Source organism: Suncus etruscus, chromosome 5, assembly GCF_024139225.1.
Source record: "Suncus etruscus isolate mSunEtr1 chromosome 5, mSunEtr1.pri.cur, whole genome shotgun sequence".
Taxonomy (NCBI): domain Eukaryota; kingdom Metazoa; phylum Chordata; class Mammalia; order Eulipotyphla; family Soricidae; genus Suncus; species Suncus etruscus.
Window position 1 is genome coordinate 151,869,574 of NC_064852.1, and position 19,528 is coordinate 151,889,101.

The window sequence follows — 19,528 nt, forward strand, 5'->3', positions numbered from 1 at the left end:
GGACACTGTGTGTGTGTGTGTGTGTGTGTGTGTGTGTGTGTGTGTGTTTGTGTATAATTGGGGTTTGGGGTAAAGACAGGCAAAGAATAGCAAAAAGAAAGGTCGAAAAACAGCAACCCGGGGCTGGAGAGAGATGGGGGGGGGAGGTGTCAATGACCTCTGCATGCTTTACTATCCCTAAATCAGAGTGACCCCTGAGTACCAATAGGTGTGGTCCGTAAATATCCTCTCATCACCCCCTTCCCAACAAAAAGCACTAACTAGAAAGATCTTTCACAACAGAGACATGTACAGTTATTCTCAAGTTCTTCTGGCCTAGGGGCCAGAGTGGTGGTGCAGGGCATATACCTTGCACTAGCTAGCCTAGGATGGATTGCAGTTTGATCCCCCGGTGTCCCATATGGCCTCCCAAGCTAGGGACTATTTCTGAGCGCATAGCCAGGAGTAAGCCCTGAGTGTCATCGGGTGTGGCCCCAAAACAAAACAGAACAAAAAAAGTTCTTCTGGCCGAATGCCTACTGAATCTTGAGTGCTACCTGGGCTTATTGGAAGCTATTTTCCATCTGCCTGTTTTGTTTGTTTCTGAGCCACATCGAGTGGTGTTCAGGGCTTACTCCTGGCTCTGTGTTTAGTGATCACTTCTGGTGGGGTTTGAAAGACCTTCTAGGGGTGTCCGATCACACCTAAGTGTGCTGCATGCAAGGCAAGTGTCCTCCCCACTGTATTCTCACTCCAGCTCTGATAATTATTATTATTATTTTTGGTTTTTAGGTCACACCCGGCAGGGCACAGGGGTTACTTCTGGCTCTACGCTCAGAAATCACTTCTGGCAGGTTCGGGGGACCATATGGGATGCCAGGATTCGAACCACCAACCTTCTGCATCTAAGGCAAACGTCCTACTGCTGTACTATCTCTCCAGCCCCTGATAATTAAATTTTATGGCAAATTCTTTTAAAGACATAGCCAAGGACTTGGTCACATATGTAAACACAAAGATAACTATTGGATGATTTAATAAACAACACTTTGGAAATGGTCTGAAGGCTAAATAAGGACCTGTGCCTGGCCTGACACCTGCCAAGCTGTGTACCCTTCTGAGGCTATGTTCCCTAGCCCTGTAGAGGAAGATCAGTTTCTGATGTTAAGTGGAAGAAAGAAGGTAAGAACTTGCAGCTGCAATCAGGTCTCTGGGTGAGTCGTATGGGGCCCTGGGACATCCAGGTAAGATGAAACCTGCTTTGACAAGCTGAGGCAGGGAGCATTGTGACCAAAAGAGGTGTGAGCACCATAGCCAAGGGCCAACCTGTTTGTGCACTGCCCAAGCATCACAGAAATCTATGGAAGAAAACAGAAAACTACCTGCAGGGGAAAATAAAGTCCAGAAAAGCAAAACATAGTATGTCTTTGGGTAGCAGAATTATGATTCATTTTATTTTTATTTGGGGGGTGGGTCACACCCAGCATTGCTTAGGGGTTACTCCTGGTTCTGTATTCAGGAATTACTAATGACAGTGCTCAGAAGACCAAATGGGATGCGAGGGCTTGAACCCAGGTCAGCCCATGTGCAAGGCAAGCGAGTTAACCACTGTACTATCGCTCTGACCCCTGAGTCATTTTTATTTTCTCATTAGACTTTTTCATATTTTCAGAAATAATTTTGTGTTAACATTAAAAAAAAGTCTGTTAGACTGAGTAGTTATAGGATGCTTTCTATCAAATAAAAAGGAATATGAGGTATTGAAAGATTTGCTTCTGGGGAGCCAAAGAGGCTCAGAGATCTAGTAACCTTCCTTAAAGGCCTAAGATCAAGAGTTACATCTCCAGTTCCACCCTACATACCAAAAAGTTCTGAAGACAGCATGATAGCCAGCCCTGGCTCCATTACTAAGTATTCTTTTGCAATAGTGGAGAAAGAACAGTGATGAACGGGGAACAGCGACAAAAAAGAAATGTGTCTCAAGTCAGATAGTGTTGGATTAACATGATGATGATGGATTCAGTATATGCTTGTTACTCATTGGTCGGAAGCACTTTTGGATGGAAACATTCTTTGAATTGGTTCCTTAGATCACCTGCTCTCCACCCCAGGGTGGTCTGACGTTTTCCTAATAAACCCAAAAATAAACCTAAAAAACCGCTTGCAGTTTGGGTTTTCCACCACTGAGCTTCTTAGGAACGAAAGGCTTGCTTGTGGAATTTCTGAACCTGTTTTATCCCCTTCACTGCATTGGCATTTGCTTCCAGACCCCATCTCTCCAATGTTCTGGTCTTGGGACATGAAACTTCCACTTCAAGACAGGATTTTCTAAATCGGACAGTCGAGTCCCCTGGGAGTACAGGAATGATCAGGGCAGCAGGAGTCTTGGGTGCAACTAGGGGGGCACTTTCTGTCTGTTTACTTAAAAAAGGGCAGTTACTGGGAAGGAGGGAAGGCACAACGTGAATATTTATTTTTATAAATATGGTAGGCCAAATAAGTTTGGGAACCTCTTGAGGAAGTTATGAAGTACTGGGCTGGGAAACCCAGGAAAAAAGAAAACCAACCAGAAAAGTAGGGAACATTTTGTGAGACTTTTTAAAAAACATTTTTTTTTCTTATTTTCATGACTGACAGGCGCCTTATTAGAATGTTGCCATGAAAAATGTCAAATTAGCACACACACACACACACACACACAAATAGTATCACTCACATATGGAGACAGTTGATTATTCTTTGGGTTATGCCGGGTTCAGGCTCCTTTTACCATAGAAACTCATTTGATACTGGGGCCAGAGCGATAATACAGTGGGGAAGGTGCTTGACTAGCTTGCGATCAATCTGGGTTTGATCCCTGGCACTCCATATGGTACCCTGACTTCTGCCAGGAGTGATATCTGAGCACAGAGTTAAGTCCTTAGCACCTTTGGGAATGGTCCCAAAAAAAGAATGAAAAACCTCATTTAATCCTCATTCTGACAATGTGAAAAAGACACTATTATTCTCTCTCTCCTCCCCTCTCTCTTCTCTCTCTCTCTCTCTCTCTCTCTCTCTCTCCACTCTCTCTCTCTTTCCTCTCTCTCTCTCTCTCTCTCTCTCTTTCTCTCTCTCTCCCCCCCCCCCTTAAGACATGGTTCAGAGGGCTGGAGCTGGAGCACCTGTCTTGTATGTGGGATCATGGGTTTGATGGCTGGTCTCACTGACTCATAGAGCACAGTTGAGAATTACTCTAAATCACTGAGCTGGGTATGCCCCCCAACAACAACTACTATTACAACCCTCATATTTGAGTGGAGGTTTTATGTCCTTCTATTCACGGTTAACTTCTTGTTGTGACTCTTTGCAAAAGAGCCAAATGAAATCAGAACATTGAGATCAAAACCCTGATGGTCAAGATGATCCTGAGACTCAGCGTCAACATCACCTCAGAACTGGTTGGAAATACAAATGATCACACCAGGTCTCAGACCTACTGACCCTGGATCTCAGGGCTTGGTATAGTAGTCACTGTTTATATCTGTTGTATGCTCAAGTGTGAGAGTTGACCACCAGCAAAAGGGAATGAAAAGAAAATACATATTTACTGATGCTTCTGGAGAACAACAACAGAGAGCAGAGAGGTGATTGACAGAATCGCTACCAAAAAAAAAAAAATCAGCCTGTGCACCTCCTAAATTTCAAGGAACTGACTAATGGCTCAAAATTAGAGGAGAACTTAACTGATCTGGAAGTCAGATACAGCAGAAAAGGCTGTGGGCAGGAGAGTGAGCACTCATGGCCAGATGTCCTTTTTGGGGAACAGAAAGAGGCACAAGGTGTGCTCAAAAGATCCTTTCACAGTAGAGCCAGAAAACTAGTGTGGCCCAGTGGGCAGGCATTTGTGAAGAATGAATTTATTCATGTCAAAGTCCCAGGGTCTGATGGAACTTGGTGACACATCTTCTTGTTCCAGCGCAAAGGCTTAGAGCAAGGTGGGTCCCCTGTATTACCTCACGAAGACCCATTATTTTACCCCTTGTCTCTGGCCTGTTCTAAATCCAAATTTGCCACATTTTCCAAAGCCTCACTCAAGTCTCCCTTCCAAGTGTACCCTTTGAGCTTCCTTTACACTGTCGGTTTGGATTTCATGTTGGGTTTATAGAATTGTTTGATTTTGACATGGATTATGTCCCTTTGGTGCCATTTTGCTCAGTTCACTGTTAGCAATCAGCAAGCAACTGTGGCCAATGACAAGGAAGATGAGATCAGGGGCATGTTTCTTTTTGGACATTCCTGAGTATTGCCTCTCTTTTCACTTCTCTTGTGTGGAGAAGCCCCACTGGACCAGTTCCCTGCTTAAATCCCAGTAGAGCAGGACATGAGTTGGGTCCTTCTGGTCTCTGACAGCATTAGGCTTGCACTGGGGAATCAAAAGCTCCTTTCCACTATGTCCTGCCTTCACTTAACCTGGTGAGATCTTGCTCATCTCGTGTGTGTGTGTGTGTGTGTGTGTGTGTGTGTGTGTGTGTGTGTGTGTGTGTGTGTTCAAACTCGGACAACGAAGCCCATGATTATGTGTGCTGGGAAGTGGGCTCTCAGATTTTATTATTTCCGCCTCCCCTGCACTCCCTTTCCACTCCTGTCATATGTCATATGCTCCATCTTTAAAAAAAATATTTTCACATCTTAAGAACACACACAAGAAAAGTGTCAGATACTTCCCCCCCCCCTTTTTTGCCGTCTTAGAACTTCAAAACCAGCCAAAAGGAAGTTTTATAAAATACATTAAAATATGTGCTGAGAGCTGAGGTTTTATATGCCAAGACTCAGACTGCAGTGAATTTTTATTGCAGTTAATATGAACTCCTAGAGGAAGACAAGCCTGCCTAGAGCTAGGCCCTCCTGAAGGGCAAGAAGTGGGGGGACCTCCTTTTCTTCTCTTCTCAGGTAAGGCTCAACTCTCAGTCAGGGATAGGTGACCCCATGTCCTTTTCTTGGTGGACTTTTCAGGCCCAGAAAAGGCATTCTGGCCATTTCACAGCTCATTAGCACCTCCCAGGAAGGTAGGTGGTGACAGGGAGAAGAGGTGAGATGAAAAATCAGTAAATGTGACTTATCGTTAGCAGCTCTTGTAAAAAATGCTGGGACAGGGGCTGGGGACCATCCTCTCTCAGCACTGAGGTCTTCCTCCAGCACTGAGCAGGTGCTCTCAAGCAGAGGAGCCAGAGGTGCATCATTTCACACTGTCTTTCTCTCCCGAAATTCAGGAATTATGAGTGAGAGATCCAGACTGTTGGAAGGAGGGACATACCTGCTTTTGTACCCCGCTGAGCTGCCGCACCTTGATGATGAGTGAGGCGGTTCGGCCCTTGTACTGAATGGTTCGGATGAAAGTCCCAGCCTGGTCCATGCTGAAGGGCTCCGACCAGCGCCAATTGCCCCAACCTTCGATACAGATGTGCAGCAGCTGGAGAGAAAAACAATCGTCATCATGCCGAAAGTGCCAACAAAAATCCCGTCCTGAAATGAAAAGCCTAGTTGGCGGAAAACCTTCGTATTTGGAATATTCCGCATCTGTTTTCTTTCTAACCTGCATTATTCATCTACTTCCAGCTTATCCAACCAGGCTAAGAATAGCAAATATGCCACATAGAGTCAATGTGGTTTTCCAGATCACATTTTAAACCTTCTTAAAAATAATTGTCCTATCAACTGGGAAAGGGCCTGTTGAACATTTCAGCAAAGACCACTTCATTCATCTGGAGGACAAGAGAGCTGAAATGGGAGATCAAAGGACCTTGGTCTTGGCAGAGTTTGAGCCTTCTTATGGCGAGACAGTAATTAAAGCTAACTTTGGTTTGGGGCAGTATTTTTTGACCCTAATTGTCATTCCTTATTTTTCCCTCTGATAAAGAACAAAATAGCAATTTGAAGATGCAGTTCTCAATTCTCAGTTTTCATTCACATACAGCTATCAAATTAGAAATACCTTCAACTTTTTGAATGTTAGAGAAAATGTCCTTTTCCATTTTCCCCCATATATATTTATTGTGACTTTGACCGACGAGGTTTCCTGATTGATATTCCTATTATTTTGGTCACCAAATATCTCCTATACCCAACTCTTGCTGGATAGCTGCAACTACACACACACACACACACACACACACACACACACACACACACACACACACACACACACACAAAAGCAAAACAAAACAAACAAACAAACAAAAAACCAGTTGAAACAGGAATTCCAAAGCACCCATTACAGCTTCTTTAGGAAAAGCATTTAAATGAAACTGAAGATCTGTATTATAAAAAAATATGGGCAGGGGCTGGAGCAATAGCACAGTGGGTAAGGTGTTTGCCTTGCACATGGTCAACCTGGGATGAACCTGGGTTCAATCCCTGGTTCCCACATGGTTGCCTAAGCCTGCCAGTAGTGATTTTTGAGTGCAGAGCCAGAAGTAACCATGAGCACTGCCGGGTATGGCCCCAAAACAAAATAACAACAACAACAACAACAACATTGATTTGTATTATAAGAAATATAGGCAGGGGCTGGAGCTATAGCACAGTGGGTAGGGCTTTTGCCTTGCACATGGCCAACCTAAGTTCGACCCTGGTATCCTAAGCCTGCTAGGAGTGATTTCATGTGGCCTAAAAACAAAATAAACAGCATCAAAATGATTTACTTGAGAAATGCCTTTAAAACTAATGTCTCGTGGGAGAAAGACTACTTTTTCGTTTCATGTTAGGAGCCTTCAAGAAGCCCTTAGCCTAAAAAGTTTCCCATTCTCATCATGGTCTGGTTTCTGGTGAAAACTCAAGAGAGGGATTTGTTTTTAAAATCTTAATAAAAAATTCAATGAAAAGCCCTTAACTTATTGTTCTGTTTTCAACATGACCCTACTCTGAGCTCCTCTTCCCTATAACTACTATGCTGCTGTGGACCAGGAAAGCGATGAGGCAGCTGACAGTGGAGGAAAAATATCTTGGACAGAAACGCCCCAGGGAAAACTCAGTCTTCTATACATGGTACAACATGAAAGTACCAGAGTATCTTTGATGTTTAAATATTCCTTACAGGGGGAAAAGGGGGAGGGAAACAATAGCAGAGCTTGGAACCACTTCAGTTTTCTTTTTCTTTTTTTTAATAACAACAATTGGGACTAAAGCTCAGGGAACACACCAAACTAAAAGCAATGAGAATTGTGTTCTTTGGAGAGATTGGTAGCTGAAAATGACAATGATGATGATAAGGAGGAGGAGAGGAGGAGGAAGAAGAGGAGGAAGAGGAGGCATAGTGCCTCACATCAAACTTAGTTCTAATTTCCTTGCAAATTCCAGAGGCTCTAGAGTTTCTGGGACCTAGTGAAGCCGAAGGGGGAAAGCACTTATGTTCAGGCCAAGCTCCATTCCAGGAGGCCAACCACACCACAGCTGCAGGATTCACCTGGCAGCCACTTGACATTTGTTTTTAACCTTTAATTTTATTATCATTTAAGTAACTTGATTTCCAGCTATGCTTGAGTTCTGAGGTTCAACTGTCCTCCTCCACCTCCCCATGCTAGAAACCTCCTCCCACCATCCTCATGGTGCTGCAAATTCTCTTCATTCTGCCTCATCCCTTCCACCCACTGTTCCCACCTGGTGACCCCTATTCTGTTGTCTGAACCTAAGGGTTCAAAGGAAAGCACTAGTCACTGTCTTTCCCTTGCTTTGTTTCTTCCTATCCACTAGATGAGTGAGATCACTCAGCATCTGTCCTTCTCCCTCTAACTGTTGCCCTCACCTTCACTCCCTCCAACTCCATCCCTGTTAAAGAAAAAGACAAAACTTCATATTCTCTGAGAGCTGAGTACTAGTCCATGGTGTCTAAAGGATGTGATTTCTTCAGCCTGTCGTGGGACATTTGGTTAGCTTTCAGCTGTTGCCTACTCTACAGAATGCTTGGGAAGCTCTTTGCTCTCAGAATGCTGGAGCAGATACTTGCTCTATAGTATGAAAATTCACACATTTGGATTTTGTTCAAACCGAAAAGCCAAATAGGAGGCAAAGGTCCCACTTTTCCCATTCATGCATCATCAGTTGAGTATCTGTAATGGGTAGCTGGCCATTAAGAAGTTTCTGAGCAGCACTGGCCATTCAATGTATAAAACATCTGAGGGCAAGAATCACATTCCTGAGAAGGAAGCCAGAAACAGGAATGCAGGAATTCCATATTCTTCCTGCCCAAGGCAAGCCTGCGCTGGACACTAAACATCAATGCTCAGCTCGCTAGGGACTAACTACAAGGAAGAGGTGAACTTGGATCTTCAGATCTATGAGCAGTGTTTCACAGCTAGAAGAATTTGGAAGCAACACATTCATCCATTTAGTGGCCAATACTCATACATCTAGTTTCATTTCTTGACTGAAAAGACTATGGAAGTAGGCAAAGACTATGTGAATTTTCTGTTAGATTGTCAAATCCTCCTGAGATTTCTTCCTTCCACCCCATCCATGTCTGACTCCTAGGAGGAAAGAAAGTCCATCTGCAAGACACCAGGGAGGCAGAGAGGGAACCTGGCTCTGAAGGTCTTAGAAGAAAAACAAGACCAGGCAAATACCCCAAAAAGTCTGAGGATGGGGCTGGAGAGATAGCATGGAGGCAGAGCATTTGCCTTGCATGTAGAAGGACAGTGGTTGGAATCCCGGCATCCCATGTAGTCCCCTGAACCTGCCAGGAGCAATTTCTGAGCATAGAGCCAGGAGTAACCCCTGAGCACTGCCGGGTGTGACCCAAAAACCAAAACCAAACCAAAACAAAAACAAAAAGCCTGAGGGCCTGAAGAGTACATGAAATGATGTGAGAGTTAAGATCATAGAGGATCTATTCCAGTGTGCAGGGACGGGAAAGCTTCTGGAAACAATGGGTCTCAGGTTGGATGAGATTTTTAGTGGCAAAGATGAGGGTTCACTTCCAGGTCAAAAGTAGTCTGAAATGTGAAGGAATTTTGCTTGGGACCAGGTTAATTCTCTCAGCTGGCCTGAGAAAGGAGACAGGAAATAGCCGGGAGGAATAAGATCAGACAGACCCACCTCAGTTCTCTACTTTGATCAGAGATGAGAGGCCACCCAGAGGCCTGGGTGTATGGGAGGAATGCACTGAAGCAGCTGATATGAACAGTGCAGGAGAGAGGTCTTGTGGTGGGTGCCTAAAATATAGGGTGAGGAAGACATGGGTTTGGCAGTGAACATTTCTATCTTCGTCTGGGGCCCAGGTATTTTTCTGTTTCTTATCACACTGGAAATTTCCTTTCCCCTCTGTGAAGTTTCCTTACTGACTCACTTCCTCAGACTTTTTATTCTCTGGCTTACTTAAGCCAGAGTAATAGTTTCCATGGGGGAAAGAAGGTGAAACAGGAAGCATTCTTGCTTCAATGTTTCAATGGGAACTGAACTTCAATAGTAAGGCAGGTTGGTTGTTCTATGTCTATGACCCACCACACTCACTGAAAGGCCCAATGGGTTATATTTTCTTTCTTTCTTTTTTCCCTCCCAGCAGAATACTCTCAGTGCTGGGCTAGCAGCTAAATTCATAGCTTTTCTTTTTTTTTTTTTTTTGGGGGGGGGTCACACTCGGCGTTACTCAGGGGTCACTCCTGGCTATCTTCTCAGAAATAGCTCCTGGCAGGCACGGGGGACCATATGGGACACTGGGATTCGAACCAACCACCTTTGGTCCTGGATCGGCTGCTTGCAAGGCAAACACCGCTGTGCTATCTCTCCGGGCCCAATTCATAGCTTTTCTATTGAAAACCTCAAATGGGAATACATACAGTTTTTCCGCTTAAAAAAAAAAAAAGAAAGAAAGAAAAAAGATTTCACTACAATGCATGCTGAGAACAGGGTTGGAGGGAGAACACTGGTGGTGAGAATGCTCCTGATTCAATGTCACTATGTACCTAAAATATTACTGCGAAAGATTTGTAATCCACTTTGGTCAAAATAAAAGTTATTTAAATAAAAAATATTAAAAAATAGGGGCCGGGAAGGTGGCGCTAGGTAAGGTTTCTGCCTTGCAAACGCTAGCATAGGACGGACCTCGGTTCGATCCCCCGGTGTCCCATATGGTTCCCCCAAGCCAGAGGCGATTTTTGAGCGCATAGCCAGGAGTAACCCCTGAATGTCAAACGGGTGTGCCCAAAAACCAAAAAAAAAATATATATATATATATATTAAAAAATAAATACTAATAAGGGGCTGTGGATCAGCACTGAGGACCACCCAGAGTCATGTCTGAAAGTAGAATTCCTGGATAGTCTGAAGAGGAAAGAAAAAGAGGATACATTTTAGGAAAACTGGGCACACCAAAGAAGAAAATGAGAAAGGGCTGTTTCAGGAAAAGTTTTGAATGGTATCTTACATGATAAAGGTACTTTTCCTATGGACTGCATTTCATTATTCTATATTAAAGTCATTGGCAAGATTATTGCTTCCTATATAATTACAAATTAAAAATGTACCTTCAGATTTATTTGTGTATTTGTATTTCCTAATAATTTATTGTGCAGTAAAATACAATAAAGCTAAAAAAAAACAAAATTCCAAAAATTTTTCCAATCCTTTGTAGAAAAAACTTAAGTCCTAAAAAATTAATATGCAAATCAATGAAAAGAACTTGAGACCATTGAATTATCTCGGACAAACTAGTTCAAACTGAGAACTCCGGGGACTTCTCAAAATGGGGCTGGTATATCCCCCTTTCTGTCCGAAGTCCCCAGAAAATAGCAGCCCCCAGACAACCCTGACATGGTCCAGGTCCACAACTGAACCTCACCAAGCTGCCAAGTCATCCCAGCTTCACTGTTCCCTCCAAATTTCACAGGACTGACAACCCAGTAGGAACACAGACTGATGGGTAAATTATGTAGATGACCATGAAGCTAAATCAGTAACATGGAAGGCTCAACTACCAACCAACTCAATGAAGTCTCAGCGACTTTAGTAACACCATTGTGAGAAATAACAATGATCACAAATTGACTTTTTTGGTTTATGCTTTGATAGTCCATTTGCCTTTTTGTTGCAACAAACATTATGAAAGAAATCTTTGTGTGCCTGCTCAAGGTTGGATGGGAAACTGTAGGAACTGGTAGAGGGAACGTCACACTACTGATCACTAGTCCATAAAACTGGTGAAGGGAATGGTGTTAGAACAATGAATGTCAGAAATGATTATACTATGAATAATTTTGTAAAGCATAAAAAGTGCAAAGCAAGTGGAAAAAATCTATTAATGGCATATTGACAGTAAATATACTCATATGTAGTAAACTCTAGGCACTCTACTTGTTTTTTCTTTTTTCACTAGCAGTGGAGGCCATTCAGAAGTGGTGTCAATCAAGCGGTGCCTGGTGGTCTTCAGAGCCACAGTGCTGGGAATCAAACTCAGAGTATCACACGTGCAAATCACATGCTCTGCCACTTAAGTCACATCCCTGGCCCTCATACTTATTTAATTTTAACTGTTGATCCCTAGATCCCAGAGCACTGTAGGCATTCAGTAAACATTTGCTGAATAAATCAAGATAAGCCTTGAATTAGCAAGGAAGATAGCCAAGTTTTTGGTGGTGATATTTATGCCTATAAGTATCAAATAAAAATCACATATTTAGGGGCCGTCGAGATAGCACAGCGGTAAGGCTGTTTGCCTTAGGTGCAGAAGGACGATGGTTCAAATCCCGGCGTCCCATACGGTCCTCAGAGCCTGCCAGGAGCGATTTCCGAGTGTAGAGCCAGGAATAACTCCTGAGCACTGCCTGGTGTGACCCAAAAACCAATAAATAAGTAAATAAATAAAAATCACATATTTAGGAGCCATCCCTTTGAAAATCTTTTGGATTTGGGGGCCACACCTGCCAGTAGTAGGGGGCTAATAATGGGAATGCTGGGAGAACCATGTGATATCAGGGGTCAAACCCCAAACTCCCATGCGCAAAGCATGAGTTTCAGTCTTTTGAACACTCTTCCTGGCCCATTATTCCTATTCCAAATGACCTTTCAACACAAATGGTTTTTTTTTACATGCACATCATCAAACTATAAATCAATGTAATCTTTCAGATCCATAGATGAGACCTTGTAGTACTAATATAAAAAACATAAAATATATCCCAATGATATAAAGAGCATCATAAATGGAAATAAGTTAAAAAATTACGAGGGAACTTTGTCTTTCTGTCTAGATGGATGCTAACTGGAAAGCTACAGAGCAAATTACACAGATCCAAGTCCCATGTTTGTTTGGAATGCATAAGTGGAACTGATAGTACATTTCACACCAATAAATTAACATACAAATAAAGCGAAACATGCTGTTCATCATTGTTTTGTCAAGGCTGTTGAGTTTCAGGATGCTCCTGGAGAGCAGAAACAATGTGAAAATCCAGCTGGATTAAGTTTTAGAGATGGGAGAGGGCTCAGCATGGCTCTAGCTCAATGTGGGAAGTCTCAGGGCCGATCCTCTCACATGTATAGAACAGTCTCCTTCAAAAAAGAGTGAGGAAATGGAAATGGATCAAATATTTCAGTTATTTTCTACTAAGCAACCTTGACACTGGAGATGGAGGAAAAGTACAGTGGGGAGGGTGTTTGCCTTATATTCGGATGACCTGGGTTTGATTCCTTGCATCCCATTTGGTCTCCCGAGTACCGCCAAGAGTGATTACTGAATGCTGAGCCAGGAGTAACCCCTAAATATCGCTGGGTGTGGCCCCAAAACAAGAGCAAAAACAATTACAAAAACAGGGGAAAATATCACCCTGTACTCCAAGGCAGTGCCTTCTGGAAGAAAAGGAGAGAGGAAGGAAGCTTTCTGGACACACACCTGAAGCCTTCCTGCTAGCTCTGGTGCTTTCCTTCAAGACTGTCTGTTCAATGGAAGTGGTAGGACTGTGTAGATCACACAGAGCTTTGGCCTCTGGGAAAGAGGAAATCCTGGTTTGTGCCCAGGTTGTGTGTGTGGAGGAAATTGTAGTTATAAGGTAATTCTCTAATCAGAAATCTCCTTCCACACTTCCAGGTGCATCAGTGCTCCAGAGGACTGGGTCCTCTGGTAGCAGTTAGAGATAAGCACAAAAATTTACCAGGAGGTGCGTTCACGGGGGCATTGCTTTAATAAAGCAAACTGAGCAATACCAGGAAATGGGATCAAGGAAATCTTGTGAGAAAAATCTCTCATTTATTTGCACATGACCTGCCAAGTCTTGGGCTAAGTGCTCTAGGTTATAACTTTGCATTTAGTCCTAACAACTCTGTTGGATGCTTTTGCTTTACAGCTCAGAATGTCAATTGAGCTTTGCAGGGGACTCTTGAACAGGGTCACAGATCTGAGGAGGGCAAGGTCTGAGATTCAAACTGGGGGGAGATTCTGAGCCTTTAGTTTTTTTCCCTCGACTTTTTTATATCAATCTTTATTTTTTAAATTTTTATTTTAACCTGTATTAATGATTCTTGGTATAGTCAGGCATGAAATCCAAGGCTTCTCACATACAAGGTAAGTTCTCTGCTGCTGATCTATATCCCTAGTGCTGAGCTTCTATTCTTTCTATTTGTTTGAAGGCCCCATCCAGCAGTACTCAAGGGCTCCTCCTGGCTCTGTGCTCAGGAGATCCTATGAGTTTCCAGGGACTGAACCAGGGTCTCCTGCATGCAATACCTGTAAACAGTCTATTAAGTTTTCTCTTGGCCCTGGGCCTCTATTCTTACATACTTAGTTGCAAAATCCTGGGTCAGTGAGAAAAATCACAGCATGGAAAAAAATGGTTAATAGTATTAACATCCGATAAACTGGAGAAAGAAAAACGAAAAACCAACCTACCACTGGGGGAAATGCAAAGCTGTACCTGATTTTGGAAAAGTGAATAAAAAAGTATGCCTGGCTATTCCTAAGGAAGAAAATGGCTAGAAAGGGGCCAGAATGCTAACAAGGGATATCTTTGGGGTTATGAGGTTATGTTTTTTAAGCTTCCTGTGTGTGACTTATGTACTTTTATATAATTTCTAAATTTCATAATATAAATATGTATTATTTTGCAATCAGATAAAATTAATGCTATTAAAATGGGGGAAAAGGTTTAATAGAAAGCATACAGTGACTGTATTTCAGGCAAAAAAAGAAAAAAAGAAAAAAAAGAAAATTTTCTTTTTAAAAAATCGAGTTTGGCCTCCGCCATCTGGGGTCACTCAGACCCTCACCTGATCCCCACTTTCTCAATTGGCTGAAGGTAACACAATGTTAAAAGTCACTGCTGGAGCCCCACAGATCCTTCCTCAGGGACAGGCATGTTCTGTACTTCATGTGATTCCTAAAGCAGTTTTAATATAGTTATTTCACATATCCCCCAAGGGAAATAGTGTTTTTTCCATTTAGCAAATATTACCAGGATCTACAGTTATTAAATGTTTACCATAAACCATGAGAGGAGACATATTCTTTACAGTTACCATTCTTAAAAGACAGTGGGAAAAAGGGATAATTGGGAGGAATGAGAGAGGGTGTGGAAATCATCCAGTAAAATGAGAAGAAGGGAAAAATAGTTGCAGGGCTCCTGAGGTACATATTCAGCTTGGAAAGTGAAGCTTAACCAGAGGACATATTTTACTTAACCCAAACAACAACATGCAAAAGAGCAAGTTGAAATCCAGTTAAAGATATACAGGCCCATTATTTCTGATAAACGAAAGCAGATGACAGCTTCTCTTGGAGGGGGCTCTCTGCTCAACATTTCTATCTACCAGGCACATTGATCACATTACAAGGATAAGTCATAAAGGAAATAAGCTATGGCTTCATGACATGTGTCAATGTAATTTGGAAAATTAACTTTCTATTAGGAACTCATCAACTCAGATTCCTCTAATAGCTCTGATCAGAATTCAAATAAAACCACTGATTTTTGATCCCAAAATGCAAGAGGCAGATGAGAATAAAAAAAAAAATCACAGGTTTATGAGATCCACTCTGGGTTCAACAATCAAGAGGTCTATGTATGCATTTTGGATTAGGAGTTTTAACTCTTGAGTCTGTAACTGCCATTTTCCCCTAAAGCATTAGTTATGTCTAATAAATACCAGCACGAAAGGCAATAAAATGAAGTAAGTCAAAGGAGGAGATTTTGAGCTGTAAAAATATAGGTATGTAAAAATACCATACGACTTTCATATCTAATGCCTAGAATCTTCCTTACTTTGAAACAGAGCTTCTTACCATTTCACTGAGTGGTTTATGAGAAAACATTTTCCATGTTTCTATGTTTCAATGGCTAAAGGGAGATAAAAATGTTATATTTTTCAAGCTAGCGTTAAAGCCCAATTAATGTTTTTTTAACAACTTTATGCTCAACTCATAGACTCTTTAAAAGTTTTATTTTAAATGAATAATGATCAGAGAAATCTCAATTCCAGAACTGACTATAGTTTCTTCATGATTCAGGCATTTAACTCTATGTAATCTCTGGCTGAAATGGACACATTGAGAGAAAAATGAGTTGGAAATAAAGCAATAGTCTGAGTAAGGTGTATAGGAGGAGTACAAATCTCTATAAGACTATGTATGCTCAGTGAACACTGTTTTCCAAAAATAATCTAACGTTAAGTTAGATTTACTTTATACACATTGTGACCAAAAGATTAAGTAGATTATTTCACATCTAAGATATAATTTAATGTGTCTTTTTAGAAACATGTCAGTTATTACATCAAATAGAAATGCACAGTCAAAATATGACACTATTGATAGGCTTCTTTAAATAAGGTCATTTCAACACTATATGTAGCTATTGCTTTCGTGTTTCTAAAGGTCTTGGTTTACTCTACAGTTAAGTGGTATGTGACTAAAAATATATGTGCTGTGATACTAATAATGACTCTATCCTAAAATTGTGTGGCAGACTTTCAGACCATTTTCCCTTTGAGTACCACAAAGAGGAGTTATATTAAGAATCAGGAGCTTGGGCCCGGAGAGATAGCACAGTGGTGTTTGCCTTGCAAGCAGCCGATCCAGGACCAAAGGTGGTTGGTTCGAATCCCGGTGTCCCATAGGGTCCCCCGTGCCTGCCAGGAGCCATTTCTGAGCAGACAGCCAGGAGTAACCCCTGAGCACCACCAGGTGTGCCCCCCCCCCCAAAAAAAAATCAGGAGCTTCTGGTGCTCTGTAGATAAGTGCTCTTAAAAAGAATTTGCTTGAGGCTCTCCTGCTCTGGGTCAGCCCAATCTTCAGTGGGAGAGATGGGAGTGTGTTGGATGGAAATAATAAAGAACAGTCTTGGTGATTGGAGAAATGGAGGCTAGTAAGGAACTGAAGAAACTATTGGGTAGTTATTAGAATTTAGAGAGGCATCCTGACTGTGGGCAAAATTATCAGCTTTTGTTTGTGTAAAATAAATTTTGACCAAACACATTTAAAAATAAAAGAGGAAACCCCAGCAAAATTGGATGTGAGAAGTCCTTTTGAATGATTCTCAAATGTAGAAGAGAGGGTCTGCTGACACTTTTACTAAGAAATCATCAAGTAGTTTCATGAAATCTTTAGTTTCAGTCATCATGGCAATTCAGGCCATTTTAATAGTTTTCCCTTACTTCTAATTAGCCACCCCCCAAAAAGTGTATGTATGTAAGTGTGGGGATAGGAATCAACAGATGGCTATAAAAGAAATCCAAAATTTTTTACAGTTATTTATTTTCATTTAACTAAACAGCCTTGCCATACTAAGAAAACATTTTTGTAAAGGTTAAATAAAGTATTTCATGGCAACCGCTGCTTCTCAGGGCCTGTATAACAAGAAACATGAGCCCGCCAAAGTTGTGCAAGTGGGTTTGCTTTCCCCAGTTTGGGAATGCGGCATCGAAGACCTTGTCCTAACTCACTTTATCCCCAAGTGTAAGTCAAGCAAGTCAAACATGAACTAACGCCTGAAGGGAAGGCCCTGACTCCAAAAGTATGGATTATTTCACATTTATCTTCAAATCTGCTCTCAGAGTTCTTAAAATTCACTCACTTGGCAAGTGGGGAATTATCAGGAGAAATGAAATAATTTCATAACTATGAAGTAATCCAACATTCCATGCATCTGACACTCACTAGGCTTGGCCATGTCTTGGGCATTATGCTGACCTTTAGATAATAAGTTCTTCAATATCCTGTTCAGCATGGAAATCATTAAAAAGTGCCACAGCATAATAGGTATGGCCATTGTCCCTAATAGAGTTACTGCTTTTGTTACACAGATTTGTGGTAAGAGGTTATGATTAAAGACAATCATATTATGTACGCTGAAGTCTTTATAACATTCTTAATCAGTATTTCCCAGTACAGAGAAATGGCAAAATACCATGCTTTAATGACCCAGCTGCACGCTTTTTCTCCAAGCACTCTGTATTAAAATTCACATTTAAAACTAGTTCAGTAAAGGACCTTTATGTTTAGACATCAAGAATTCACATTTGCAGAGCATTGGCTCGTGAAAAGCCTTTGAGTGTCTTGTAAAAAGCTGAAGGAATCTTCAGTACATTTTTTTCCTCCCAAAGCTATATTTCAATAACTAAAATTTATTGCCAGAGAAGGGATAGGGAGCCCATTAGTGGCATGTAGCAGTCAGCCCTCTGGGTGCTCCACAGCTGAAATAACCCCCAGTCTTTTTTTTTTTTAAGCAGGCCTGTAGAAAATTCCAGAAACCTGCCTTGGGGCTGACTCAAGCACCCTATCTTGCTTCTGCCTGTACCATTTCTTGTGAAGGACTTTAACAGTCTTTACCAGGTCATGTTGGGAGCCACTATTAGAAGGAACTTGGAAAAACCCGCCTCCAAACTTCTGCTCCTGGTTTACACGGAGTCAGCCTGTTTCCAAGCAGAAAAACAAGGGGGTTACCGAAAGATGCTCTGTCTACTGAGACACGGTGCAGCCTGGACTGGGAGAGTCTTGCTGGCTTCCCCAGGCACAGCAAGCCTCCCGCAGAGAATGGGGGTGGCCTGGAATGTCTCATAAACTCAAGAGTATTTTATGGGTGAGTGAGGAAGGACCTGTGCTGATGGGTCTTCCACTGGGCTGTTAGCATCACAGATCCAGACAAAACCCAAAATATGGGTGCTAGTGACTGGACCGGAGGTCTTGGGGATGCACACGGAGTCAAATGTTTATAGAATAGTTTCTAGATGAAAGTCCTTTGCCAGATGGTCCCAAGAAGTGTTTACCTCACTGTTGATCTTAGTGATTGTGGGGTCACAACAATAAAAAGGAGGCTTGGGATGGGAGAGTGGAGGCAGAAAATCTCTCCCCTCCTCCAGCCCCACAAGTGGCCAGCTCCAGACAGCTGTCCTCCCTTCACGCACTACTGTGGGCTCCTGGGGACCTGGTCCCAGAGTTATAGAGAGAAGGCGGATGGTACTTTTAACTGGTAGCAAGGCCTTTGTAAGGTCTGAATACCAAACCCCTCTACTGGCACCAATGGATATGGGAGACCATGATCCAGAATAAACACATAGCAGGAGAGGGCAGAAATGGGCTCCCTGGGAGGCTGGAGTGTGAAGAGAACAGTTCAAGGGCCTCTGTGGCCTTTTTCATTTTCAGCTTTTCAGAGCAATTTTGCCCAGAGGCCACTGGGGGTGGAGGGAGAAGTGTCAAAAGGGGCCAGGTGGGGTGGGGAGTCCTGGGGATGGTGTGTGTGTTTGTGTGGTTAACAAAGCTTCTAGCATGATGTAAAGGGTCCCATTGCCAGCTCCACATAGCTAAGATAATGAAACCTTTTGATATATGGTCTTCAAAGGTCAGAGACACTACATGAACTCTCAAAAGTGACTGGGTCAAGATTTACTGAAAGCTGAGTTAGACATTGTGGGACTCGCTTGCTTCTAGCCCTCCCTCTCTGTACCCCAGGATCTGGATGACTCCCTTCTTCCCCTCCCAGACCCTGTGCCATCCATCACTCCCTCTCCCCTACTCCCCACACCTCTCACCCACATACATGCCACCCAGACCCTCGCCTGACCTCCAAACCTCCTCCATCATGATCTTTAGCAGCTCGACTCTTCCTTGCCTCCACTCAGAAAAACACAAATGACTTAGCACACCCCTAGAAACGGACCTTCTTTAAGAAAACAAAGTACCTTCTCTCCAACTGCACAGGAGAAAATTACCATGCATCATCTAAATTGTTCCAGTATGCCTGGGAGGCACTGCCCACTGTGGGCGCTCCACCGCAGATGCCCACCCTTGCTCTTAACAGCACCATTATGTCCTACTTTTGTGGTGAGTCCTTACTGTGCTCACTCCTTTTTGGTTTGTTTTGGAGCTAAACCCAACAGTGCTCAGGGCTGACTCTAAGCTGGGCTTAAGGGACCAGTTCTGGCACTGGGATTCTATCCTGGATCAGCCGCATGCAAGGCAAGACCCTTACCCACTGTACCATCTCTCTGGCTGCTCCTTATTCACTCATAAATCTCAGCTTCAGCCCTAAGTTCCTTTTGGCCTGTCCACAATGTGTGTCTGTGCCATCATAGCCCACTTCACGTGAACTAAAGC

General features: G+C 42.6%; 1 protein-coding gene across 2 annotated transcripts in view; it reads right to left on the reverse strand.

The window, feature by feature from the left end:
• VPS13B (vacuolar protein sorting 13 homolog B) overlaps nt 1–19,528 on the reverse strand; it is a 724,212-nt gene that overhangs the window by 36,585 nt on the left and 668,099 nt on the right. For both annotated transcript variants that reach the window (XM_049773957.1, XM_049773956.1), the window contains exon 43: nt 5,273–5,428. In XM_049773957.1, coding sequence (XP_049629914.1) covers nt 5,273–5,428 — 156 coding nt within the window. The remainder of the gene's footprint in view (nt 1–5,272; nt 5,429–19,528) is intronic.